Source organism: Tympanuchus pallidicinctus, unplaced genomic scaffold (assembly GCF_026119805.1).
Source record: "Tympanuchus pallidicinctus isolate F22 unplaced genomic scaffold, pur_lepc_1.0 scaffold3, whole genome shotgun sequence".
NCBI classification, from domain to species: Eukaryota; Metazoa; Chordata; class Aves; order Galliformes; family Phasianidae; genus Tympanuchus; species Tympanuchus pallidicinctus.
In genome coordinates this window covers 51,395,112-51,423,024 of record NW_026294747.1, presented here as the reverse complement: position 1 = coordinate 51,423,024, position 27,913 = coordinate 51,395,112, and the positions used below count along the sequence as shown (strand labels likewise).

The 27,913-nt window shown below is 39.2% G+C and overlaps 1 protein-coding gene across 1 annotated transcript in view; it reads left to right on the top strand.

Moving 5' to 3' along the window:
• NUDT14 (nudix hydrolase 14) overlaps positions 1-27,913 on the top strand; it is a 50,178-nt gene that overhangs the window by 3,969 nt on the left and 18,296 nt on the right. The window contains exon 2 of the mRNA XM_052694149.1: positions 20,986-21,029. Within this exon, the coding sequence (XP_052550109.1) occupies positions 20,986-21,029 (44 nt within the window). The remainder of the gene's footprint in view (positions 1-20,985; positions 21,030-27,913) is intronic.

Here is a 27,913-nt window from a genome sequence, read left to right as displayed (position 1 = left end):
TCTGTGAGCTTCACATCCCTTCCACAGTTCAGAGTAGTTTTGCTCATGTTTCTTCCCAATGTAATGTTTAAAATAGTTTATTTTGAAATTAGGCATGTGAAAAATGCTCCTTTTAATTGAATTTTAAGGTGTGATGCTTTCATTCTGTGTTAAGGGAATTAAATTATAATCTCTTGAAGTTTTACAGTCTTTCTAAAGTAGTTTTCAATACTACTGTGGATTTTAACACACGATGAACTTTATAATGGATGGAAAACATACCTCAGGGGTAGCATACAATTCACTAATGAATAAGGCATTTCTTATTTCTAATCTTAGGTTTGATATTGCTTTCTTTTGGGGCTACGAGCTACCACTGCTTCTGTGTCTTTACAGTTTAACTGCCTCAGAGATGTCAAGAAGATTAAGACCCCGATTCTATGATAAGCTGTGTGCATGCAGAGCAGAAGCTAGGCCTGTATCATTTATGTCATGCAAACTTTGAAGATGAAAAGAGCAAAGCTGTGCAGTGTTAAAATAATAATAACAATCTGATTTTACACTTAAAAAAAAAATGGTTTATATGGTAATAGCAACATGAATGTGCCCAGCTGCCTGAAATATTCTCTGGAACTTCCGTCTGCTTCTTTATAAACATAAAACATTCTTTTTGTATTTTGACAGTTAAAAATGATGCTGTTGAGGGAGTAAACAGATTTTTAAGTTACCTGTTCAAACAAGTAAGTCTTCTCTTGAATCTTCAGAAGGCTCCAAGCAGTAGGAAATATGCTACTTGGTAATACATTTATTTTGCACTTCATTTTTTTTCTTTAAAATGGTGCAATAAAAGGAGATGCTGTTTTCACTGCAAAATTTGTTTCATTTTCTTCAATTTGACTAGTCTGTTATGTCAGTCCATAACATAATCTTAAAAGCAAGCTTGCTGCTGCTAGCTGAGGAAGTCTCTGAGATGCAAATTGCAGAAAGCTGGGAATGTGTTAACACTATATTCTTCTTCAGGCATCCGGGATCCTGGATGAGATAGATTTTTGATCTGCTGTTGCTGTATTGACTGGGAAATTATGGCTGGAGTGCAACATGATTCTTTTGTATGAGTGGAAGAATGGAAGCGTGAAAGTTTCACAAGAACAATGTTAGGGAGTTGAGCATGGAGGGAACAGTTTCCTTTGGAAGGAGCAGTATTCTTTGTAAGTAGAGCACAGGTTTAAGAAAAGAAATTACAGAATCTAGGTGTATCTGCTTCTGAGTCAGCTATACAGCCTTGAATTGAGTTCTGGAAATCTGCAAGATATATTTGTATGAGATATTTATGAATTACCACAGCAGGAAATGAGAAACATTACTAAATAAGAGCAGGAGTTGAAAAGAAAACAAGTTCTGATTTTTGTTTCAGTGAACGTTAAGCTGTGTAAGTCTGAACGCCTTTATCCAGCGTACTTTCAGAAGAGAATATGGAGTTGTTTGAAGTATGGAGTTGTTTGAAGTAAACACATGAAAATTAATTGGCAGCAACAAAACTTCACATTTTTAGGTCAGTCAGATGGTGAGTCAGTAAACTTACGACAACAAATGTCATTCACTGCAAAGAAGACGACTGTGTTGTGCATCATCTGTAGAATCCTTGCAGTGTGCTGAAATGTGCCTACTCTTAGGTAGCATTAAAATAGACTAGGCTACTTCATTTGGAAGGGACTTAGGAAGATCATGATGTCCAACTGCTATGAGATTAATATGTCATTAATGTCATTGCTGGCTACACAGCTTGGTTGACTTTGGAGTATCTATGAAGTTGAGACCAAGCATTAGGAGGAAATACGTGTGTTGTCTTTCCTTAAGCCAGTACTTTGCAGGTTCTCGTGCACTGTTCTGTGAGGCCTGTTGGACTACCTGCAGACGGTCCACCAGCTGGCTAGGAGAACCAGGCTATTTAGCAGAAGGTTTTAATGTGTTACCAAAGGTCTGCAGCTTCCGTGGAAGATGTTTCCAGGTCTGGAGGTAAAGAGGCTGCAAACCATTGCCTTTGACAGCACTACGCCAGTAGCCTCATCTGTGAGGGCTTGTCTACACAGGACTTTCCTGATTGACTCCAAGTCTCATTCTACAACAAAGAGTCTGATGCTGTTTATGTTAAACCACTTTCAAAGTACCACTGCACTTTGAATTCATACCCTACCTTAATCCACGCTAACTTTCCCGTTCATGCCCTAAGGGAGCAGTAAACTCAGCAGAATGACTTTGTCCACACAGGGGTTTAATGGAGTTTAACTAGCAGAATTCAGGTTCATCAAGGTACTTACTGCAGATGCGTTTTCTTGATGTCCTGCTATAGGCGAGCCATAAGAATGAAGGTGGTTTAGTTCCATGTGATTGAACCATGTTATGAAAGCCATCATCAAGATTTTTACTTATTTATTTATTTTTTACTGGAGTGTAAAGTGGCTTTTTTGACTCGTTTGGTACTGTCTCCTTTGTAGTAATTGCAGTTAGATCTGAGAAATAAAATAGTGTTTGTGTACTTCAACAACAAAATGCTGTATTTATCTTTCAGTTTGGATCAAAATACATATGTTTGCTTAAATAGCAGATACTTCTTTTTCCCAGCACAAAAAATCTGTCATCTGAGTCATTACTTCAGCTATGACATTATGTGTATTCTGTATGTTTTAAGCAGATGAACGCTGTAACATTTTGAGTGTTTACAGCAAATCTGAGTATTATGGAAATGAGACCTTCTCTGTCAGTGGGAATATTCTCTAAAATGTCAAGTTTTGATGGTCTGTATGGGATGAAAATATGCCTTCTGATATTCCTGAAAATACGAGTGCATTTTCAATAACTATTTTACCTCAACTCCTGCTGTATTTAAAACACATTTGTATCTTCATTTTAGCTTACAGAAGATCAGCTCCTGTGCTTTGAAAACTCTTACTATAAGCTCAGGCTGCACAAATACGCTTTATGTAGCAGGCGTATGAAGTTTGCTGCCTCTCTGCCTTGCACTGGGATTCCTTCTTCTCCGTAACTTCGTCACAGGTTTTTGCATCTCAGAACTCAGCTTCTCGGCGCTGTCCCCCAGACATCAATCAAAGGCTTGTTAGCACAGTAATGCTAAAGTTTACTGAAGTTTAAACAAAGTAAAGCTCAGTTTTTCTTAGTGGTCAGCTCATGTCATACTAAAGCCGCGATCGCAGTTCAAAACAGCATTAATTATTTGTTTCACGTCGTGGTTGCTGTGTCAAAATCCTTTAAATACCACATGGAGCTGAGAGGGAATCTTAGGGCCTGTGACAGAGCAGCTGGTCTGGACATGGGCTGATGCCCCGGTTGACAGGTTGTTGGATTAGAAAGAATATCAAAGGCAGTGAGCAAGATTAGGGATAAGTGAACATCTGACAGCAGTTTGCAGCAGGGGAGAACAGATGATAAACAATGGGAGCGGGGCATGTGGGGGGGGAGAGGTGAGAAGGCCATGGGAAAAGTGTGGCGGCAATCACTGAAGCTCCAGGTTGCTGAGCCTCATGAATGGGACAGGAAATGGGATTTGCTGGGACAGATGTGCTGAGTGGTGATGAATACATTATAGGGAAATGAGGCTAAACTCCTCAAGGTGAGGGATGTGCTTTCTTTGAAAATACAAAATATGGGAAAAGAAGAATTTGTCCTCCTGGAGAAGTAATCATGGATACTTGAAAACTAATGTGGAAAGAGCAATGCTAGTGGCAACTTTAATTAAATGGTGATTCTGTAGTGTGACAAGCTCTAGGTTGTGTATTGCTGGCATAACAATGCTATAGCAATACTACACGTATAGTATTGCAAGTGTTTATTTTAAACCTAAAATTGCCAGAATGATTGAGTAGCTTGAGCAATAGAACAGCCTGAACAGAAGCTCTGAGTGCAGAACGCTCAGATGCCTATTCTCTATCTGGCATGCATTATACAGCACTCACATAACATATGTTTGATCCTGCCACCGTTGAAAGAGATGTGCTGGGGATCTTGTGAGGTCCTTCCAGCCCTACATTTTTCTAATTTGGTAAATTATTGCATGCTTGTAGGAAATTATACATAACTGTTACTGCTGCTCAGAATATTGCTTCTGTACTTAGTGAACTTCTTTGTTTTCAGGTCTTGCTGGATCTTTTTCCTATATTTATGATACAATTATCTCAGAAAGCCAACAGAGACTTTCTGTGTGTGTTTACTGATAGGGCTCTGTGCCAGTTCACAGACTTAGAATTTCTCCAGTGATTTTTTTTGTTTCGTTTTTTATTTTGATTTTTGAAGTAAAAAAAAAAGCTTTTCGAAAAAAGCATCTCACTTCAGTGGTTGCACAGTGTGCTACTTTAGCAGGAGGAGAGGCAAAAAGTATGCTTGTTGATGTTCATCTCAGACATGAAAGAGGTTATTTCATAATGTATTCTTATACAGAAGAGGGAGTAGGAGCTTGCCAAAATAAAGTAGCAACACAAATTGTGAGAGCCAGCAACTGTGAAACATAAAGCTCAGTGTTATAAGGACAAGAGGTGACTGAGCCATAATGGCACTGCCCACCATCTGCCTTCTTGACCTCAGATCTCTCCCACATGCTGCCTCTGTCCCAAAGATGAGGATATATGTGTCTGGCCTCCTTCAGTCCCTGTTTGCTCATAAGCCGTGTGTACTGTAAAGTAGCTTAATTTTTAAAAGAACAGGGACCTGTAACTAGAGTCTGGGATGAGTGGTTTTGTCCCACAGCCTGACTTAATTAAAGTAGAGATGCCCCATACAGCGTTTTGACTGCAGTGGTGTCACTCGTGTGCAGCAATTGTGATACAAGTAGAGCGCTGAACTTCTCAGGTCCAGAAGTTTCCCCCAAATGAGTGATCAACAAAGGTTGTATTCAAGTGGCCATCATAGTGGAGAAATAAAATGTTGGTCTGCGTGGCAAAGCGTAGATCAAACCAGTATGCTCTACTGATTCTGGCTGGCGTAAATACCATCCTAATAGTTCTGTTTTCCATTAAACTCTGATTTCTACATTTGCATGGAGCCATCAGCAGACAACTTGGCCATTTGTTACAAGCAGTTCCCATTTTTAAAGAGTGATTAAAGGTAATTTTCCATTGGCTTGTGCAGTTCTTTAGGTTAAACCTCTTTAGTTTTAAACTGTTCCAGCACCTCTGTCGTTATGAAGCTTTCAGAAATACTGAGCTAAAATGCAGAACAGCATGTAAATCACTAATCAATTCAGTTAATCACTCATTAATTTGGTTAATTGAATGTCAGTTATATTTGCTGTTAAGCAACAGGTCCATTTCTCTGTACCAGCACTCGCTTCAGAATAGGTGAGAGTTTAGGAGATGTTTTGGAGTTGCTTCTTGAATCTTTCCGTGCGTTACTTCTTTCCCAATGGAAAGACAAGAAGGAGGTGGCTGCTGCTTTTGGAATCCCATTTCAGTGGAGTCTTTCACAACTGGAAGGTAAAAGCGAAATGAAGAAAGCAGCAGAACCTGGAGCTGGTTGCATCTGTCACTTTGAACTGCGTTGGGGGGGGGTTGGGGAGAAAGGAGAGGATGAAAAGCCCTGAGGATCTTTGTGAGGAGGGTCTGTGAGAAAGTCTTAGGAGAAAAATCTAAAGATTGTTACTAAGCCTTGGCTTCTATTAGCCCCCTGCTGCTGTTCTTCATCAAGTTATTTTAATGGCTTTCAAAGCAAGTGAGTGGAAAATGGTTTCTCTGGAACCTTAAGGAGCCTGAACTGAAAACTGTCATTGCTTTATAAGTAAAACACATCAAAGATTGATGGAAGAATTGCTTGTTAAACACATTGAAGATTTGAATTATAAAAAAATGGGAGATATCATAAAAGACACATCAAATCATCATAACTACCTAAGGTGAAAGTTTAATGGCTTGTCATCTGCTCAGGAACCTCTGTTAAGTATCTCTTTCATAGCTTTTGTGACCCTCTGTGTGTGTGCATGTGTGCAAAATTGCCATGGCTGTTTTTGTTTTTTTTTTAAGGTTTTTTTTTTTTTTCCTGGTGTGGAGGAGAAGCACGCACGTATAAAGTTGCAAGTTGCTGAGCTTTCTGGTTTTCATTTCCCCGTGTATAGGGATGTCTTCTGGTATTTTTCAATATCAACTGCTTCAAATCCCTGTATCTTTCTAAGGTAGTTATTATTATTTGTGCTGTAGTGTCTAAAATATGTTGTATGCATTCCCTGTGTGAAAAGTACATTTGTGTATCATGTGGGAATGGCACGAGTGTGTCTTCTGGCCGTCCTCTCACCTGCCTCTCTTTCCCACGTTCCTTTCCCTCCACACAGTGCAGTCCTTCCAGCCAGTAAATGCTGTGTGCTTTTTAGGGTTGTACAGACCAGACCTTCTGCTGTACTGGAGGAAAAGAAGTGAGTGCACATAGAAAGCATGAGACGCAGCAGTCCCACTCCAACTCGGAGCATTACATTTGTGAGCCCAAACCTTCTCCTGGTGCGTCATGCTGCGTATGCTCCAGGTGTGTGTTTAGTAAGCAAAACAAACAGTTGCTTTAAAAGACTAAAGAAGCAGCTCAGCAAGCAGCTCAGCAAGCTGATGTGCTATTTGTGGGTCCGTCTTAAAATTTCAGTTTTAATTCATTAGTTCTTTCTGGAGGTAAAACAGCTGCATCTTTTACATAATTTGGACACTAGACCAGATTCTTAATGAAGAAAATTGTTTTTTCCAAGAGTTTGACATGTTTGACTATTGCAGTCACTTGATGTTCTGTATGGAATAGTTGGAAAATGGAGTGCACAAGATTTTTTAAATTGGGATTATTGACTATGCAATCAACAGCATAGAATTTGATAATGTTATTTTAGTAATTCATTTCAACGATTTCAGCTGGTTTTTTAGTTAGCCTTAACAACTGGTGTTATTTGTAAAGTTGAAATGTGCGTAACATGGTGTTTTGCTGTTTAATGCTCTGAACTGTAAAAGGTTCCAGGCTTTGAAGGACCAGGTGCTGAGAACCTTAGTATATGCTTCTATAAACTTGTGAAAATCTGACCTTGTTAAACACAACGGTGTATTTTTGCTCCTTATCAATATATTGATGAGGTCAGGGCTCTGTTTGCATTGTTTCTACTTGGTTCTTATTTAGGGCACATGTAAAGCAGTTTGTTTATCATCATCTTTACTTAGAAACTAAGGAGACTGCAGCTGTAGCGATGTGGCCACCAGCTCATTTCTCCTGCAAGATTTGGGCTGCTCTTTCAAATGGCATTTCATAGCAGTGCAGTGGGTACAGCATAAAACTCAATCAGTAACTCGTCTGCATTGTACCACTCCATTCAGTTAAAGAATAATGTGAGAGCATTTGCCTTCCATTCGCTGTAACCAGTCAGTAATCACTGGTACAGAACTGACTGCTACAGTACTTTTCAGGATAGTTCCTCCAGAAACATGGCTGTTTCCATAAGTAGATCCTTGTAAGGGTGGGTGGCTGACCTGTCAGCCTGCAGAACCTGATTTCTTTTCATCCAATTTATCTCCTTGCTTTCTCTTTGATCTGTGTGGAGCTTCACTGCTCTCACATGAACCACCAGAACATATGAGCCTCCCTGGAGCACCATGATATCCTCCATAGAGAAGGATTGATTTGTAAAAGTAATAATACAAATGGTGAGATTTAAGTGTAAGAATTATGTTTGGAAGTGGGGAGAAGAGGTTTAACCAGCTCCTGAAAACAAGCAATGAGGGAAACTTTCTCACTAAATGGAAAAAATGTTGGAACTCCTTGTTGTTTTTTAATAGAAATAAATCAAAGGAACAACAGGTGAATGGCAGCTGGCATTGTGTCTTTCCTCCACTCTGCCTGTAGGTTCTCCTCTAGTCCTTGTGATGGAACAGCGGGTTGTGCCTTGGCAGGGAATTGCTGCAGTGGTACGTTTTGTATGTTCTTTTAGTCCTAAGAATGCACCTTGCTCTTGCAATGGCAGATTTGCAATTGTCTGCAGTATTTGTGGAACCTAATTCTTTGTTCTCAGTCCAGCCCTCCTAAATCTTTGGAGCAAATCTGCAAACTTCGTTCTTTGTCAGTAAGTTACTCTTACACTTTTGGGTAAGGACTTAGAGCTTGCAGTGTCTTGGTATTCTGTTGAAGGAGCCAGCAAAAATTATATTTATAAAGCTCACGGTATTCGAAGTACTGAGCAGACATGGTAAAAATGCACAGACCTTGTCTATAAAAACACCTGCAGTAAGTGCTAACCTTGAGTTCCAATGGGAATAGAGAGTGTCGGAGGCGTCCCTTCCTACCTCTGCCTCTCCATGGAGACACCACGGTGCTGCACCTGGCTTGGTTCCCAACTTTGTTGGAACTTAAGCTCTCCCGAGTGCTAACCTTGGTTAATCTTGTTAATGCTGGTTCTTTGTTGGCACGTACCAGATTGGTGTGATGCAAGGTGTGCAGCTCACTGAGCTATATTGTTCCTGCACTGATTTGACTCCTGCATCAGAAATATTTTGTCCTTCGTAAGTTATAAATCAATGGATTTCTAAATTACTTTTAAAAATCATACTTACGTGATATACATTATTGCTTTACAGATGCATTTGTAAAACCGAGTAACTTTGAAGTGATGTACAATTTTCTGCCTTTTAACAGAAATCTAATTTTAATGATATGACAGTCTATTATATACACAGCCTCTTTCTTATCTTCAGGTGACAGTTTTAGTTTGGTTTTGAAATTGCAATGACAATTATCTACTGTATGGGTTTTAATGTAGCTTTATTAGCAGTCTGGAAATGCAGTAGTCCAGGGCTGCAGTAGCAGAGGTTCTTTTTCTGCTGGCTCTTTGTCAGCCAGAGAAGATTTTAATCAGATCATGTATAAGTTGCAGAATTTGTTAGAATGACTAAAGAGGTAATGAGAAGTATTAGACAATTGATGGTGGTGGTTAATGTTTGGCTCAACTACCAGTGGTAACGTACGCTGTGGTTTTGTAGGGTTGTCAGTGTTGTTTTCCTCGAGTGGCATAGCAAAATTAATGATGACAGGACACTTTCCTTCCTCTTCTGGATGAGGGTCATGACCTAGGGTAGCAAAGGAGAAATTACACTTGTAGGCGTAGTGGTTGCCTTGGGACTGATGATTTTAAGATTCATTTTCTCCCTCCGCTGACTGCACTTGTGTTTGCTTCTCTCTGCACTGTGTCTGCAGAGATGGGCTGAGAAGCCTAAATCCTGGCAGACGGTGTGAATGTCTCCTTCAGGATCGGATATTCTAAACTGGTTGTCCTCAGCAGTCTGGAATTCTTTGGGATTGCTCTACCTGTGAGCTGTCAGGGGAATCAGGAGTTACAGGAACATGATGAATGCACTGTAGGAGTACAAGAAGTGAGGTGTCATACTATGTAGAAATGCGATGAATGCCCTGTGCTGAATGTTACTCTGTTCCGAAATAGCAACCACAGGCATAACCAACAGGTAGGTTGTGTCCAGTGCAAGACTGTTTTCCTCTGACTCTCATTGATTATCACTACTCTGATAGTAGTTAGGCCCCTTATCTTGGTAACTGCGGCCAAAATGTCAGCTGCCAATGGACCAGAAAAAGATGAAAACACAGGCTTCCTGGAGATGTTTTCCACTGAAAACAAGGATGTTTTTATTTTTTATTTTTTTATTTTTTATTTCTTTATAGTTGCATAGCAGTGAAGTTGAGCAGTTCCAAAAATGTACTAATCTAAATAAATTAGGAAAAGTCTAGAAAAAGAAATGAAATACAGAGCATGTAGGAGCTCTCAGCAGCCCTGCATTTGGCTGTTTTCCTGGCTGTTGGGCTCTGGGCTGGAGCCAGCAGCCGTGTCTCCTGTGGCACCAGAGTCTGTAAGCACCTGACTGCTCGCAGTGATGAGCTGGGGTTGGATGGCTTGTAGTAGGAGTGCTACTCTGAATCCAGAAAGAAGACTTTTGATGAAACTTAACATTCTTTTGTGATTTAAGAAAAAAAGGGGCAATGGGCTGGGGTGTCATTTTGATTATTTTCCGTTTTTAAACTGTCTAGTTAAAAATCTGAAGTATGCTAGTTGCCTTAATGCCAAATTAATTTTGAAAAATTGAATCTGTGTTTCTTATCTCCAAGATTGTTCGGGGAATTTTATTTTTAATTTCCCTTAATGTTCACTGGATGTGGGAGGTGTGCAATGATCTAATCAAAGACCCATATTCCTTCTCCTCAGGGATGTGCTCTTAATGTTAGAAGCACATTTGCTTGTTCTGACACAGGATTGAGGCGATGAAGCATTACCAATTTCTGATCATGGTATACCCAGGACAGTTGTGTCAGTTGCTTCGAGCATCAACTCGTCTTCTAAGATATGTGTATTAATCCCACTGAACTTCATGAAGTCTTGCACGTCCATCATTATTCGGAGATCACGACTGAAGAACTTGAGAGACACAGTCATGGTTATGCAGGTCCCACGTGGCACATACACTGATGTAATGGCAGCAGGCCTGGCAGTGGAGAAGCTTTTCTTGTCTAGGTCCTTTATCCATCTTCCATCTGTAGTGCGACTCAGTGTGTGGCTGGAGAAGCATTTGTGCTGTTTGCAGGGCAGGAGACCGTGCAGGAAGTGGGGAAAGGGAGGTGGTCCTATTTTGATGGGAGCGCTGACCTGGGTCAGACTGGGCAAAAGAAATCGTTGTGGCTGACATTTCCTGAGCTTTTCCTTTTGTCTCTTCGATAGCAAATTTGCAAAAATAAATAAACAAAACCAGACAACTTCTGCTTTAAAAACAACAACACAACAACAGCGTGGAACAAAGGAGAGAGATGGTAAAGATGCGAGGTGAATTTGTTTGCTGTGGATGCAGTGGGCTTTAGGAATTTAGGTAAAAGAGCACTGGAATATTCATTTACATCTTATTTCTGAATCCTGCTTAATAGCAATTGGTCATTTACAACAGAATTCACTGGGATCAACTTGATATCAGAAAAACCCCACCTGCATCTCAAGTTATAACATTACCAGCTCAGTATATAATTTAAAATGATGTTAGTGACCATTGTGCATATCTTGTTTCTTCATGCAAGCACCATATCCTTACTCTTTGTAGTATAGATTTCAATATGCTCCTACATATTTGACTTTGAATAAAGTACGTGTAATATATATATGTCTTATATGATCTCTCTTAATAGTAGTGCATTTTAAAAGCATAAGAAAGCAAGGACAGAAAAGAGGTTTGATTTAATGTATTCATATATGCTTAATTGTCACATTTTATAAATTTCATTCAAAAGTAAGTGATCTTACTGATAGCTGAATGCCAAACTAACCTGCAACAATTCCACTGTTGAAAAGTACACACAAAAAAACAAACTGTGACCTGAAAAGTAAACTTCCAGAGGACTATATGAGAAAGTTTACTTACACATCAGGTATCTTAGTTGTAATTGTTCTGGCATTTGATGTACATAAAACGAACAAAGTGGCTTGGCCCAGTATTGCATTAACAGTTGAATAAATTAGTGTGTTATCCATTGTTTATTTTACCTCCTAAAGTGTGAAAAAATTGCACCTTTGAACAGCAAACTCTATTGCCATAACCATCTGTTTGCAGTTTCATTACAAACTCCTACCAGAATAACCCTCACTTTGAAGAGAAAATTGATATGGGTTGTAAAAATTATAGTCTATGACCTTAGGTTTCACATCTCTTTAGGTAACCCTGGTGTGGTCTCTACTGGTGTCTGTTAACATTTCTTCAAGGAACTTTGTCTTCCAGCTAATTTCAGATAAGAAGTCAAGTCCATGCCTCAAAGAATTTGCTTTTGCACAGAGCTGAGCACCTTTGTCACTCAAGATCTTCATGCAAGAAATGAGCACAGTGGTGACCACAGCAGCCTTGCCTTGCTCTGCCCTGCCCAGAAGTGCTGTGTCAGCCTGTGGTGGCACAGAGCTCTGGAGTGAGTAGGGTGATTTTTCCCTATGAATTTTGCTGGTTTTAGTCTTACTTACAGAATTGTTAATTTAGTCAGTTAGAGCCAATTTGCAGCAGTATTTTTGTACTTTAGAGACAGCATTTATTTTTAATGTATTTGATGTATTTGACAAGTTTGTATATTTTTGCATGCACATTCCACAAAGGCACAAATGACTAAAACAGTCCTTTCTAACTGAAGCATTGGAATGCTGGTAAGTTAAAAACTGCAAAATACCATTATTAGTAATCATGATGCTTTTAAAATAAACATTCAGAATAGTTTAGGAATGAAATCTTAAAGCCTTTGTTTAAAAAACAAACACTCTCTCCCCCACCCCCCTTTCCTCTTGAGCTTAAACAGTGGTTTGTTTAAAAAACAGTAAAATTCCATAACACTTAAACTCTTTTGAAGTAGTTCTTCAACATCAGCAAGTAATTCTGCAAATTGCTTTTGAAGATGAGGCTTCATTTACTCCAGCATGTGCAGTCTGATGGAGTGGATTAGTGGGTGTGAACTGAAATAGTAATTTAGGCTTTTTCTGTGTGCATGTGTCTTTCTCTCCAACAGTTCTTATCAGATACATCTCTACATTCTTACAATAATTTTGAAGATACCAAGGCTGTTTTGTTTAACAGTCATTGGTGAAAATGCTGTGTGTGTATAATGGCATTTACATTCATGTCAGTTACTGAAATGCATTTTTTTCATTGTTTTTTGTTGTGGAGCCTGTTTTTTTAGATCATGATCCAGAACCAGCTTGCAGCATGGTTGCACAATTGCGAGGGATGGTAGGGGTAGGGAAGAGATGGGCAACTGGGGTAGAAAAAGAGGCAGTCTGAGTTTAGATTGACTTTAGTGTTAAGAAACTGTACCCTCAGATTGGCTTTAATTGAAACAGTTCACATTTAAATGAATAGTTCTGCCATGTGATAGCCAGGCATAAGACAGTTTGCTCATACTGATACATACCTTCAGTAGGAAAACGAAGAGGGCCAGACACTCAGCTAATGAAGGTTAGAATGATTTTATTGAGAACTTTCTTTTTTTAAGTTGCATGTTTTTATGCCAGCTGAAAGTGCTCCTTTTCTTCTTGGAATATATGTAGCATTTTCATAAAATCTGTCAGTGTTTGCCCATTGAGGCTGTGGGTGCCCCCTCCATGGAGGCATTCAAGGCCAGGCTGGATGGGGCTGTGAGCAACCTGCTGTGGAGGGAGGAGGTGTCCTGCCGCTGGCAGGGGGTTGGAGCTGGATGGTCCCTTCCAACCCAAACCATTCCTTGACTCTGTAAAAAGATGGCAGCCATCTCCCTGCTTCTCACAAATCAAACCTTTGAAGTAGACAAGGAAAAAACCCTACAACTGTAATAAGCCATTACTTCAAACAGATTTGATATGCAGAATAGTTTGATGAAGATGTTTTATTAACATGAAAACATTGAATATGAATTATCTGTGAATTTTTGACTGTTTGCACCTTTTTTTTTTTTTTTTTTTTGTTAATGAAAACAATATTTCAGGACAGCACAACAGCTCCCTATCTCCTATAAACAAAAAAAAGACAGATGTTAAGCACCCCCTGGTTTACTAATCTAACAGAAATACTCAACAGGAAGCAACAAAAGTTCTGAAGCATGTGGAACAGCTATTTTATTTTATTCTTATTTGGAAAACTGCACCAGTCCAAACCTGTTTCAGCTGTTTTTTTCCCCATATAATTTCTGTTCTTCAAATGGGTTTTGCAGTATCATGTTGATGATTAATGCTGTATTTCTTTAAAACAATCCCAAACTCTGGGGAACGGGGATTTTCTGGCATCAAAGCTAACATGTTTGTTTGTTTGTTTAGATAGCTTTTCTGTGTTTGGCATAGTGTTGAAAGTGCTGTAAAATATTCAGACAGTGCAAGGTAATTTGATCAGTCATTGATTGGGAGGTGAAAATGTGCAGTACTAGCATTAATAATTCAAGTAACAAGAAATGGTCTATACAAGTTTATAAATCCTGGTAGATTTCCACTGAATATTACAGGTGTGACATCAGATTCCATTAAGTGGAAAAAAGAAATGTAGCAAGGAAATTTCAACTGATAGGAGCACTTCTGTACTGAGGGAAGAAAGGAAGGGAAGGGTTCACATACAGAAGGTTAAGGCCTTAGGTTGTAGCATCCAGTGTCTCCTGTCTTGCTTGGTTTATAGCAGGGAAGTCCACTTTGTGTACTCCAAGAGCTGTGACTGCTTGATGAAGAAGCAACAGTTGATGCACATCGTCAGGGTATAATTTACTATTTTAGGAGCATATATTTACCTGGTGTAGGGAACCTGCTTTGGCAGGGGGGTTGGACTCGATGATCTCTGGAGGCTCCTCCCAACCGCTACAATTCTGTGATTCTGTGATATTTTATAAACCAGGGAGTACTGAATTACTGAGTTACTGTTATTATAGATGTAACTTTGCAGATTTTATTGATCGTAAAAAGGTGAATTTGAGTGAAAAGCATTAAGCTAAGACCACTTAAGAAAATAAAGTAGCAAGAGGCTGCAGGAACTGCCTGAATTGGCACAGATTTTTGTCTGTCTTCCGGAATCAGTTACTTGATTCCCAGGGCATCCATTTCATGTGGATTAACCTGAAAAGACCCAGCTAATAACGTGATGAGTTTGGCATTCTCTTGCCAGGCAGTTCTGGGCAACAAGTAGATTCCTCAGCAAGGAAATGTGAATTTCCACCTGGATAGAGGCAACATCAAGCACACTGGTACCAAATTGTATAAATACACTTACAGAAGATTAGTTGGATTCCATGGCTTGGATTTAATGGTCCTCATGGGTCCCGTCCAACTCATTATATTCTACAACTCTAGTTGAATATGGAAAGTGTGCAGCAGAAAATAACTTTGCATTTAATGAGAAAAATACACAAATACTTCTGAGAGTATTTCTCCGAGAAGACAGCAAACTCAGATTATTCCTGTAGGGAGTTTTACTGCTTCGTGATGTGTAAATGATTAAACAGGGACTGCAGACTTGCTTGGCACTGCTGGCTCTGGTTAAAGACCATTATTTGCCAACTAGTTTTCTTACCTGTTTTTCTTTACCTACGGAGTAACTTTTATTGCTTAAAGAATGGTCATAACCCTTGGATTAAGGACATCAGCTGTTCTTTTGTCTTAGTACTGTGAAAATGGAGTAAGTGGAGTAGCGGAGTTATTTCTATGTTATAATTATGTCAACTTCAGGAGTTCTGTTTTTTTCACAAACGTGGAACATTCATTTCTTGGGTAACCACTTTAAACCCAGTCCAACTGGTAGAATCTAAGCGATCATTACTGGTGTTTGTCATTTTACCCCTCATAACATCTCCAGGTAGCTTATCTATACCATGTTAGTATGTATCTGCCTTTCTTCCTTAACTGCCTGTTTGTTTACACCGACTTTGTCTGGGCTCTAACTGAATTGAAGATCATTCAACAGGAACTGTTCCCATTACCTGTTTTTAATGCCTATCACAATAGGTCGCCAAACGTCTTGTTGTCTCTCCTGTAATGTAAACAGTAAGAAGTTAATCATTGTCAAGGACAGATATATATATTTTTCCCTCTTTTTAATGGCATATGTGAGGTTTGCTTATTTTGGACACAAATCTGCTGCATTTTAAGTGATCAGCTTGCTTAGCCTGCTATTAGTTTCCTGAAAAGTCTGATGTAAGGAAGTCTAATAAAGTACTGGCCCTTTGCTGAGGTGACTTTGCTGATACTGTGCAGTCCTTGGAAACTTTGTCCGAGCAGCAGCTTTCCCTGGATAAACATAGGAGATGCTCCTGGCCAACATTTTCAATTCAGGAGCTGTTTAAATTGTCAAATGCTTTAAAGAAGCAAATACAAGAGGAGCTTGAAGTAGGGCCTAGGCAAATACATTTTCTACTCCAGTCACACGTTGTCCATGCAGAGTTCATTACAAGAAGTTTGGCTGTCACTTAAATAGGTGCAGTTCTAACATAAATTTGTTTTTTAAGTGGCCTAGCCTCCCTACAGTGGCACTGTGGGAAATGTGTTACTGTAAACCTGCACGGTGAGGAGTTGTTTTAGACACCCTCGTCCTAACCATCCTGTAGCAATTGTTTCCTGCTGTCAAAGAAAGCATTTAAAGAGATTTTTGGAATGTTCTCCTGTCTGTTACAGTGGCATGTTTTTAGTTTACTCTTAGGAATAGAACTTCCATAAAAATGAGGCCAGGAAGTTTAAACCTTAAATGAGAATATTTTAAAACCTGTGTGTAATGCACTTTGCATCTGGGTGTTTCAGAAACAATCAGTTAATCGTTTTGTACAAAGAAAAGGAAGGCAGCCTGCTGGCCTTACGCTGCTTCCTTGAGCGGGGCCAGTTCAGCAGCCAGGTAGGCCTTGGCCCTTCAGGAAGACAAAGTGCTTCTATGACAAAGTGCTTCTCAATTCTGGGAGCCAGTGAACAGTTGTTTCGTACCCACCATCTTCATATCATTTGTAATTTTGAAGACTTCTGCTTTGTCAGGAGATCCCATTCTTTGATGGGAGTGCAGTGATCCTTGGGAAAACTCCATCTCATGTGAGGAGCACCGCCTGCAAGATCAAAGGCAGTGAATGTTTCATGTCTTTATTCCACTTCTTCTTGGCTAGGCTGGGCTAAGTCTTCAGTGGATTCCTTTAGTAAGCAAAAGTGATCCTCTGTGTTTGCTAGACTGACGATGTGACTGCATCATTCAGACATTATATGGCATAAAGTAGTGGAGAAAGGCAGAGGACCCTGGTGCAGTGTGTGTCCAGGTACTTTAGCTAGATTGTGTAGGTGGCTAAAAGAATGGTATTCTGATCAGAGGCTGTAGACAAGTCTAACTTGTCTGTCATAGATAGTGTGAACAGACTCCTGTCGGTAAGTATGGCAAAGAGCAGGTGCAAGAAGGGTCTTCATTTCCTGGAGAATGTGCAGATCAGGTACGGGTGGCATCACATACAGATCTCTGCTGGTAGGGTGACATCTGCTGAACTTAAATCTGCTGTCAACACTTAACCAAGTAGAGAGTACTTTCCAGTGCATGGTTGTCCTGCAATCACTTGAGCCAAAAGGGATCAAGTTCTTCTTATGTTGACTGGGAAGCCTGTAGTATAGTGTTGGGATTCTAAGTTGTCAATGGCATTGTCAATTCAAACCTGTGACAAACTACTGTGCATGCAAGTAGAATAGAAATTGCTATTCCTGCTTGCTTTTCTGGGTTGGAAGAGGAGAGGACTGTGTTTAATTTGGATGCCTTGTGGTGGGATAGTCTTCTGACATCTTTCAACTACCTTTTGTCAGAGGTCAGAAAGAGTGTCCTGGGGAAGCGCTGCAGTATGCTTTCTCTATCCCTAAACTTTCCCTTCACTGTCAGAGGCGATGTATCAGGCAAGTTGGACATCTCGTCTGGCCTGATGTGGCTTTCCTATGCAATTTGTTCTTATGTAAGTAATGTGGTTTCTGAGTAACCTGGAATAAAGTTGTCTCATATGCTACTTCTCCTGGAATACGGCTTCATTAATTTACACATACTATATGCAGTAGATCAGCACTGCAGCATCCCAGAACCCGATCACTGAGCACAGAACTAGAGAGTGATTACATTATGATTAAAGATTTACCAAACCAACTATGTCTTACACAGTGCTGCTGAGAGTATCAAAACTGCTATTCCAAACAAATAAAAACTAATACAAACTACTGCTGACATATCTTTATAATATGTGAAAGGATGCATTTCCCTTTTGAAGGATAACAACAGAATCTGTTTTAAATGTGGAGTACTAAGTGTCAGTGTTAAGACCTCACAAGGATGTATTATGTTTACTTCTCACACTTCATTGAGATACTTTGATTGTTCCTTAGCAGACATTGGAGAATGGACTATTTACAGTAAAACAAATGTATCTGTATTAAAATGAACAACATTAAGTGTTTGAGAGAGCCTTTCCATTTCACAAAGACACTGCTGCTTCCTGAGAGTATGTTGATCACTTGCATCTTTTAATTCTTTGCAGTTGGGATCTGTAATTGGGATGATAAGAGAAGTGCTGTCAAAGGCAGAAGACAGGATATACAGAATAGGGCAGTTTAATGTAACAAATCGTCATGGCTACCCAGTTTTTGAAAGCATGAATTTTGATCAATTCTGCAAATAAAATTTTTGTCTTACAGCTAAGATAGAGATATTTCATACAGCTTCACATAGGTGGTCAGAAACTGGTTGGAATTAATGTTCTGTAAAGTATGTAAAGCAGCATAAGAATCATTGGTAACTGTTTACATGCTATTAATAATTAGCAACCTTCATACTAGTCTGTTAGGAATGAACCACACATTGGGTACAATAGGAACTCAACTCCATACAGTTGGGTTCAAATTACATTTGGCTTGGACAATAGGGCATGGCTGGTGCTCATTTGAGTTTCTGCCATTGTAAACAATGAGATGTTGGAATGTTTCATTTGTTTATTGATTTCTTTATTTGGACAGGTGCAGGTTGATCATATAAAATATTTTTTTTATTCAAATATAGGCAGACAAGAGCTTAATAACATTGTCCAGTCAGAGTGTACCATCATAACCAGCTTCTTGAGTGGACAGATTGAAATTAATTTGTGACTTGTTTTGAATTTGAGTCTTAAACTAACTGAATTATGTTCCAGTGAAAGTTCTTAATGTGCTGTCCAACCACTTACAAACTAGAAGAAAAAGATTTATCTTGTATGATCCTGATTCATTTCTTTTTTTACATACTAAGTTTCTTTTACCTTTTTTGTTAAAAATTGCATGCACATCTATGAGGTAGATTCTGCTAATGTTAATGGGGCTCACCTGTGAGAAGAGGGTGTTCAGATCTCATGGATCCCGTCTGGTTAAGGCTCGTTCTCCAGGGTTTAATTTTCTTCTGTATGAAACCCTTCCTTAAGTAGTCCAAAGCAATCAAATTCTGTAAGAAATGATGGGAAGAGGAAAAAGCCAGGAGGATTGTTGTTGGGATCATACCGTAGGAAGTAATATCACAGGACTAAGAGCATAAGTTAATCTAGGATAGCCTTGATGTAGGTGTGTCTGTCATCTCCATCAGTTGGACACCCATATTTTTGTCAAGGGAAGGAGAAATTACAACAGGGGAATGGATAGGCAGGTATCTTACCTGTGGTGGCAGGAGGAGGTTGGAGCTGGTGAACTGATATGAAGGTACATATAGAAGGTGTTACCTCTAGTTCACAGTTCCTCAAGTCACTCATGTCAAACAGCAAATTGCACTGCAGTCTGCAAGCAAGAAAAAATATCACACATTCATTCGTCTTAGGCGTAGAAATAAATCTCTGAGAGGATTGAGCAGAACTTATGGATGTAATGCCTTAAATTATCTTACCACACAGCACTGGCCTGTGCTTTTAAGTTGCAAATATCTGTTGTGTCACAGTCTTTTCAAAGTTGTTCTTCTGTCTGTCACCAGGTGGAACAGATTGGATATACTCAGCTTGATGGCCAAGGGTTTTAGTATTTCAGTTCACCCTGAGAATTTGCTGTCCTTATTTCTCTTTCAACATTGTTGCATTTAAGCATTGAGGTGGCTTCTTTTCTGATGCATACATTTGATTCCTGTCAGTGCTGCAGAAGTTATGCACAGGCATTGATGGAAGAGTAGACTAAAGTTTCTCTTGAGGTGGACAACTGTTTATAATTAGAGCTGTGGGAATGAAGGAAAACCCAGCTAGCAAGCAAACCGTCACTCTTCCAAAAAGCTTGGTAAACTCATAAAGCTCAGGAGCTTAATCTCTGAACCAGGGTGCTTGTTATCTAATCCCCACCAGCTGTTGTGTACTTGGTAGTCATGACATCTGTAATAGAGCTGAAGAGCCTTTCTATATTGGTTGGCACCTTTACCAACCAACTGAACTTGTTTCTTCTTTCATTGCTTGCATTTACCTGCTTTAAATCATTAACCAGTTGCTTAGGGTTTGATCATCTGCTAAAGTATACGTTATAACAGAGAGCTTGTGCTGCTCTTCACATGAAGCATATTTAAGGTTTGTATGTCTTCAGCTGGTCTGGTTTTTGTTTGCTAATACAAAAAGGGTATCAACTGACTGAATTTCCTTGAGTCCTATTCTGTGACACAGACTTAAACCTGACTTAGGAGGCAAGTCCTTTGATTTGTACAGCTGAAAAATACTGCCATGTGTCTAATAGAATATTAGACCTTAAAATAGGTACCAAAGTATGTACATGTCTCTTTTAACTAGTATGTATGGACTAATGTAAGTTATTACAGAACATAGATATGTATGCAAGTAAGTGTTTACATGGTCACTGTGGAAAAGTGCTTTCAGGAGTTGCTTTCAGCTATGCTGTGGTAGGTGTCACTCATTTTAAGAGAGCAGAGGACAAGATGACTTACAAGTGGTGAGCAGTGGCATGGAGGCTACCCGAGAATCACCTTTTGTAGGATATAAAGTCAGAGAAATAACTCTGCAAACATGTTCAGTGGTTTGGTTTGGTTTTGTCAGTATGTGTCCTAATGCTGGAAAGCAGAAAGCAAAACATGAAACGTCAATTAGGTGTGGGCTTCAGCCTTCTGAGCCTGGATCCTAAATCAGTTCAGCTGGTGCTGTCAACTATTCTGCACAGGTACCATGGGAAAATGTAGATCTGTGGGCTATTTTACTGGTTAAAACTTAGCTGCATATACCTTCCTGGTACATGGTGATTAAATTGGGGGTTTGAGTAGACACTGCGGCCGGAGTTGGACCCAAAGACTATGTTGTACATTAGCAGTCAGCGTAGTGTTGTGTATTTAAGGTTTGGAATGGCCTGAGATAGTTCCCAGCGTCTGTAATACGTACTGTCAGAATCCAGAATAATCTCATCAATAAAATCAGCTCTACCAAATTTTTAAAAACACGCCTGTTAAATTTTTTGCTCAATTTCATTATAATCAGTTCTCACTTGGAATTAATTTTACTGACACATTTATTACTTTTTTTCCCCAGAATGGCGCTAGGAAATTTTGGGACTTTATGAGGACACATGACAGGTAACAGATGGAATAACATTACTTCCTTTTGTGTTCAAGTTGTATTTCACACTGTATTCTTTCAATGGTCAAACCTTAATGTTCTGAATATTCCGTTTTTCACAGAATCACAGCATGACCAGGGTAGGAAGGGACCTCAAGGATCATGAATCTCCAACCCCCTGCCACATGCAGGGCCACCAACCTCCCCATTTAATGCTAGACCAGGCTGCCCTGGGCCCCATCCAACCTGGCCTTGAGCACTTTTAGGGACGGGGCATCCACAGCCTCTCTGGGCAGCTGTTCCAGCACCTCACCACTCTCTCTGTAAAGAACTTCCCCCTGACATCCAACCTAAATCTTCCTTCCGTCAGCTTAAAACCTTTTCCCCTCGTCCTGCAGTTATCAACCCTTTCAAAGAGTTGACTCCCCTCCTGTTTATAGGCTCCTTTAGGTACTGAAATGCTGCAATGAGGTCACCTTCTTGAGGTGACCTCAAGAAGGAAGCCTTCTTTTCTCCTTCTTTCCTCCAGGCTGAACAAGCCCAGCTCCCTCAGCCTGTCTTCATAGGGGAGGCGCTCCAGTCCCCTGATCATCTTTGTGGCGCTTCTCTGGACCCTCTCCAACAGCTCTCTGTCTTTCTTTTCCTTTAACTTGGAATGGATGGCCTTTGGCTTTCTTCTGTCTTTCCAATTTTATTTCTCCTATTAAGAAAAAAAAGAAATTAACTCCTGACTTTAAATATCAGTTTGTGCAAAATAATAGCAAATAGAGTATGTATGAGAGAGACTCAGTCTCAGACTTATTTAATAATAAAATATTTGACTTTTTACATGGTACAAAGGTATGATCTAGTCACTGAAAATTCAAGTATTGGAAAATAGAAAAATAAAAAGCAAAAGTAGCAACTTTTCCCTGGAAAAAGCCTTTCTGAATTGATTCATGTAAAAATGTAGCAAAGCACTTATGGCAAAAGTAGCTGGAACAATCAGAGTCATCCTGAGGGATGTCTTCTTCTTCTGTATGAGGTCAGTAAAATCATTTGTGTTTTCTGAAATTTTTCTGTCAGAACCCTCTCAGTCCTTAGAGTGATTATATTTTTTTGTAGGTTCCTGAGATGGATATTTGCATCACTTTGGTGATAGTGACATTTTCTATCAGCATAAAGATTATGAACATAAGGCTTTCAGGATGTCTATGAAAATATTAAATTGAGGAAAATTTAAAAAAGCTTCTACTGCTTGAGGTTAAAAACAGAAAAGAGAGTGACATTTCATTACTTTACACTTGCTTTTGGAATTTGCCTGGAAGACTGTTCTGTCTTTGCCCTTTGTCCATGTGGGCATGTGCTGGGATTTATGATCACAGATACAAAGGCTGAAATGATAATTGATTGCTGGAAATTTAATATATGCCTTGTACTTTCAAGAAAGTGAATCCAGCTTCTAGTCAGAGTGCTAAGGAGGGCATGACTTCCAGAAAAATAACTTGTCATTACTTTTGTGTCACTGTGCGATAATGTGTGAGCATATGCAACTAACTGAGCGGGGTAAATATTAAAGGCTTGTTTTTCCATCAACTTGTTGAGAACGGTATTTCTGAAGGACTTTTGTGAACATTTTTAAAATAGTTGAGTACATAACTGTATAAAAAGGCTACAGACACATGTCGTGCCAGTCATCTCTGGCCACATAACATTTGTTAGCTTCAGATGTACAACAGCTGCCATCCAAACTTATTAGCGATCACTGTTGAACTGCAGAATGCCTAATGCTCTTTTGCAAGTAAATTCATGGCAACTTCTGAAATCAAAGGTAATAATGTGAACTTTCTGCATAGGAAATCCATGCTTTTGCATAATCTTTCTTTGTGAATGGAAAGTCAATTATTATCAAATGGATTAGTCAAGAATTCCTTGTCAGCTTTTGATAAACTATGTTTTACTGTATCTTTGTAAGATAGCTGTGATGCTAGTTGTAAGGAAAAGTCATTTCCATCTGCTGAAGTGCGTAGAGGAATATATACTTAGAGGGCCCTTACAGGTTTAAGGGCCTTAATGAAGGATAAGATATCGGAGAAGAGCAGTTTCCATGACACACGTGCTGTTGATCATGATTGCCCAGTGCATGAAGTTAGGAAGTGATGGTCTCATTCAGGAAGATTGTAGGAGTTTCCAAATTTAAGACACCTTTTTCAAAAGTGCTTTTTTTTTTTCCTGAAAATGCTGTAATACCATTAAATGCTTCATTAAAAAAAAAAAACAAAAAACAACTGTTTATAACTGTTTATCTAAATTGAACTACAGATTAGAATGGCAGATCTGCAAAATACACATATAAGGGCATTATAAATTTCCACACAGTTGATACATGCTGTATGACAGTAAACTGAGAGCTTGTGCTCTGGGCTCCTCTGGGACCTCAGTCTTTTTTCTCATTTTGGATGAGGTCAGCGTAAGCCAATATTCAGCAGATTTTTATCAGAATATGTATTTGATACAGGAAAATGTTTAGCAAGAGAGTTATTTCCGTATAAATGTATCCTTTCCAACTGTTCAGATGAACAGCTGATTGAATTTAACAAAGGAAAACATGAGCACTGCAGCAGTCAATTCACTTGCCTTAGGTGTGAGTCACCTATTTTAAAAATCTTAAACACATATCAGGAGGGCTCATTATCAGTATCCTTTATACATCCACAAGCTGGCGTAACACTGGTGCAAGCTGAAATGGTACATTTTTATTTGATTTTCCTTTTTTCCCCCCCTTCTTTCTTAGTTACTGCAGATCTGAATTTGAGCCCACAGTGCTTTATTTAGTTTGTAATTTATGCTGAACAATTTATGCTTACTCTCAATCCCACTACTCTATTTAGAGAGTTGATTTTTGTTGGGTTTTTTTTTTTCTTCCAAAACTATTACTGGTCACACAATCAACTGTTACCAAGGCAGACTTTCAAAAATGATATTGTTAAAAACTAAGTTGCATCGTGGGAGGTTCAGATTGGATATTAGGAAAGGTTTCTTCTTGGAAGAAGTGGTCTGTCACTGGCACAGCTGCCCAGGGAGGACGTGGAGTCACTGTCCCTGGATGTGTTCAAGAGCCATGGAGATGTGGCACTGAGGGATGTGGGCAGTGGGCATGGTGGGGTGGGTTGGCACTTGGACTACATTATCTTTTCCAGCCTTAATGATTCTGTGATTCTATGAAAAGTCAGTTGAGTATTGCTCAACCAGAGCCTAGCTCTGAAGTTAGCTCTAGGATGAGAAGGAGATTGACTCAGGTGATCCACAAAAATCTCTTAGGACCTGAAAATTTCTGTGATTTTTTTTTTTTTTTGTAAGTAAATTAAATATGCTTAATAAATGCTACATTTCTCATCTGATGACTCTCAAAAAACTGTGAACTTGTCAAGAAATCCATCAAGTCAAAAGCCACTGCTCTGCCTGCAAATAATGCATTCATTGTAATTCTGGTCCCAAGGACTTGCATTTCAGTTCATGTTTCTTTGGCACATACATATGGACTGGTACTTTTCCTCTGAATAGTCAACTGATTTATTTCCACATTTTTAAATGCACCTTTAAGAGAATCACACAGAGCACAAGAGATGAAAATCTAAATGCAGGGTGCTTCTTACACTTGGGTCTTTCAAAAGTACTCAGCAGCTGGTGTGGTGGTCTTTAGGGGGAGAGTTTTGTTGTTGTTTTTTAAGATCACTGGTGTTCAAAACAAATCTCTTGACTGGGAGGACATTTTACTTCTGCCCATTTACAGTGATATTCTGTCAGGAACAGGAATAGACCAAGTATTACAAAATAGTCATCGATGTCTGTAACAAAAATCTTGTCTCTAAAACCAGACTCACTCTCTGGTTATATTCCCCCGCATCCTAATTCTGCTATATTTAGTACAGTAAGAGCCTGAAATGTAATACTTCAGTTTTACATTCATCTACTCTATAAAGCAATAGACTTAGTTCGTTTCAGGTTTCAGCAGCTCCCCTTAAGCGGATTCAAGGCTTTTAAAAGACACAATTTGGGAACAGATGAAGGTCAGTGCGGAGTCATGCGCTTGCTTTTGTGCTTGGGTAGTAATATTCAAGAGCAGGAAACTTTTTGTAATTGACAATTAGGACACATTTCAGACTGGATATAAAGCAAAATTATGGCTACTTCTCTATTTAGAACTATCAAAATGTCAATCTAAAGAACACTACATTTAAAAGGAAAAGGAAAATTGAGGAGCTTGAATTGCATTGTTTAGGTGAGCTCCTCCTGACAACGTCATGAGACAAGAAAAAGGCAAGAGGACCCAAAAGGTTACAACAAAGGTCTGATGCACATGCACAGTTATACTTTGGGTTAGACTACAAAAACATGTCACAGTGTCATAGGAATAGTTCCTGACTTAAAAATTATGAATGGAAAAAAACTTCCTTTTCTTTCTCATCTCTAAATGGGGAGGAAATAAAATCGCTGCATTATGAGATTGGCTTCTTTGAAGGTAAGAGATCAATTCATTTCTCATTAAAAGCAACTTCATTCTTACTTGAAGTGTTTGCTCAGTGAGGAGGCTGCAGGCTGTATGTACTGCAGAGGCAGCTGACAAGTAGAGCTTCCCATCAGTTTGCAGGTAAAAGGGAACAGAAGAAATCAGTGTGGTCTTCCACAGGTTCTTGAGACCCAGAACGCCTGGCAGCACAGCGTGGGAGGAGAAAGCTGCTCTTGGGGTGGATATCCACAGCCCCACTGCCCACCCCATGGCTGCAGCCCAGGTTGCTGCAGCCACAGGCAGCCGGCTGCTATTCCGGCCCGGTGGCTGCAGCAGCAGTGCTGGAGATATGGTGGAAGTCATGAGCCCTGAGCATGTTATAGGAGTAGATTAAATTCCTTCTCCTATTTCATACGCCGGATCGGTTGGGCTTTATGGAAATTTAATCCCGCATGTATTTTTCTGGTTTATGTCCTGGTGTATTATAAGATGCCGTGAAATTTAACTCAGATGCTTCCTTTGCACAAGAATTATCACAGTAGCTTTAGAATGGGTAAAATACAGCCTTTTAGCATCTTTACAGCTTAAGAAAAAATTAATCTTTCTTGGGTAGCATGTGCCTCTTGTGCGCAGCAATATGTTGTGCTGTAAAGCTCCTCTGTCTTTGTAACATCTCCAGGGTGTCAGTGCTGCAGAGTTCTCATCCTTATCTTCAAAGATAGTAGAGGAGATAATGTACCAGATATAGTTCAACAAACAACAGAAATGATGAAAAGTTTAGGGAAACAACAGCTAAGGGAAAAAGTAATGATGGCGGGGCATGTTGGTGCAGAGGATGATGCTACTGGAGAGAGAAATTACTGCTTATCAGGAAAATGGAAAGGAATGTTAGAAAGCGGACCAGAACCTTTATGTCTCATCAGTAACCAATGACAGAACAAGGAAGAATGGCGTTGTACAGAAAATATTCCAAAATTGAAATGCTAAGAAACCTTTTTTTTTAAACAATTGGCATTAAGAAAATCTGGAAAGGCATGTTCTGTAATCCCTGTCACTGGAAGTGCTCAGGTCTAGAGCCAGTATCTGTTTATCAAGGATGCTGTCAGGGTGATGGTGGGGCAAAACTAAATGCGTTTCATGCTGTAAAGCTATCAGAGAAAAACACAAAAATCAGAAGCCAGATTTTTGAGTTCTGATTTTACCTTTTTAAGCGGCTGTCATTAAATCACCGTCTACCTTATAAACTCTACCAAATAGAATAAGATGGTGATAAAATACTTATTCGGGGCATTGATTCATTGGAAAATTACATGAGTAAATAAAAATACTTAAATGTAAGCACATACATCAGAGTTTTGGTTGATGAGTCATGCATTTCTAAATGGAGGTCTTTGGTGGCCAAATTTCGACATCTAGTTTTTACAACTTCAGAAACTTCTCTTTTAAGTATTTTTCAGTATTATACAACAGAGGTGGACATGTTTGTTTTCTTCTAGTCAGTGAAATCTAAGGTCTTTGCTTTGCTTCTGAATGGGTTTGACTTAAACCTCTTCTGTCTGGAAGGAGTGCTGGAGGTGTTTACATCATCTACAGACAGTAACATGGGCATCGCCAGCATCTGGGATTGGTAAAAGTAAATGAAAATGAGGAAGTTTCTCTAATTAGAGTGCCTCTATTTTGTGGATTTTATCTAGAAATATCTCTCTGAAAGGAGGCAGCTATTAAATTGATTATTCTAGAAATAGGGAAAGTTGGTAAAATATGAGTTCTCTATTTGTTTCTCACTAATGGTGATGAGACTTACCGTCTGTTCCTGAGAACATGTTGCTGTTCACTTCATATTTGATTTTTGACAGGTATGAAACGAAGTTTCTGGTTTATCCCTTCCTAGCTTGGGCAGAATGCTTGGCTTTTTTGTTCTGTGTGCTGTCCTTGGATTCTCAAATTGTTTTAAACCTTTGGCTTTTGCCTTTTTAGAATGCAGTCATACCTCTGCCTTTTAGATAGATCATTTAGTGGTCTTATTATGTGATAACATTTGTAAACAGTGGTTTCACAAATAATAAATAATTGGAACAAAAGCCCAGCAGATTCTGACTTACTCTATGCTTACTGCCCACAAAGATTTATTAGTTAACCGAGTTAGAATAAAACCTGAATTTATTTATTAAAATATTTTGTTGAAAGAATCCCATTGAGGTGCAGTTTTTCATTTCCAAGGGTATCCTGGGATACAGACCAAGATACGACTCTTGAAGAATGTTATTGAGAGCAATGGGCTTTGATGTCTCATTTATTTTGCAGTTGAACTTACTTTCTATTTTTTCCTTTGTTAGATGAAAACAGCCTGCTGGGAGGATTGTTTATTCCAAACAAGTTGTCCTGCGCCTTGTTCTTTGCCTGGGTACTAAT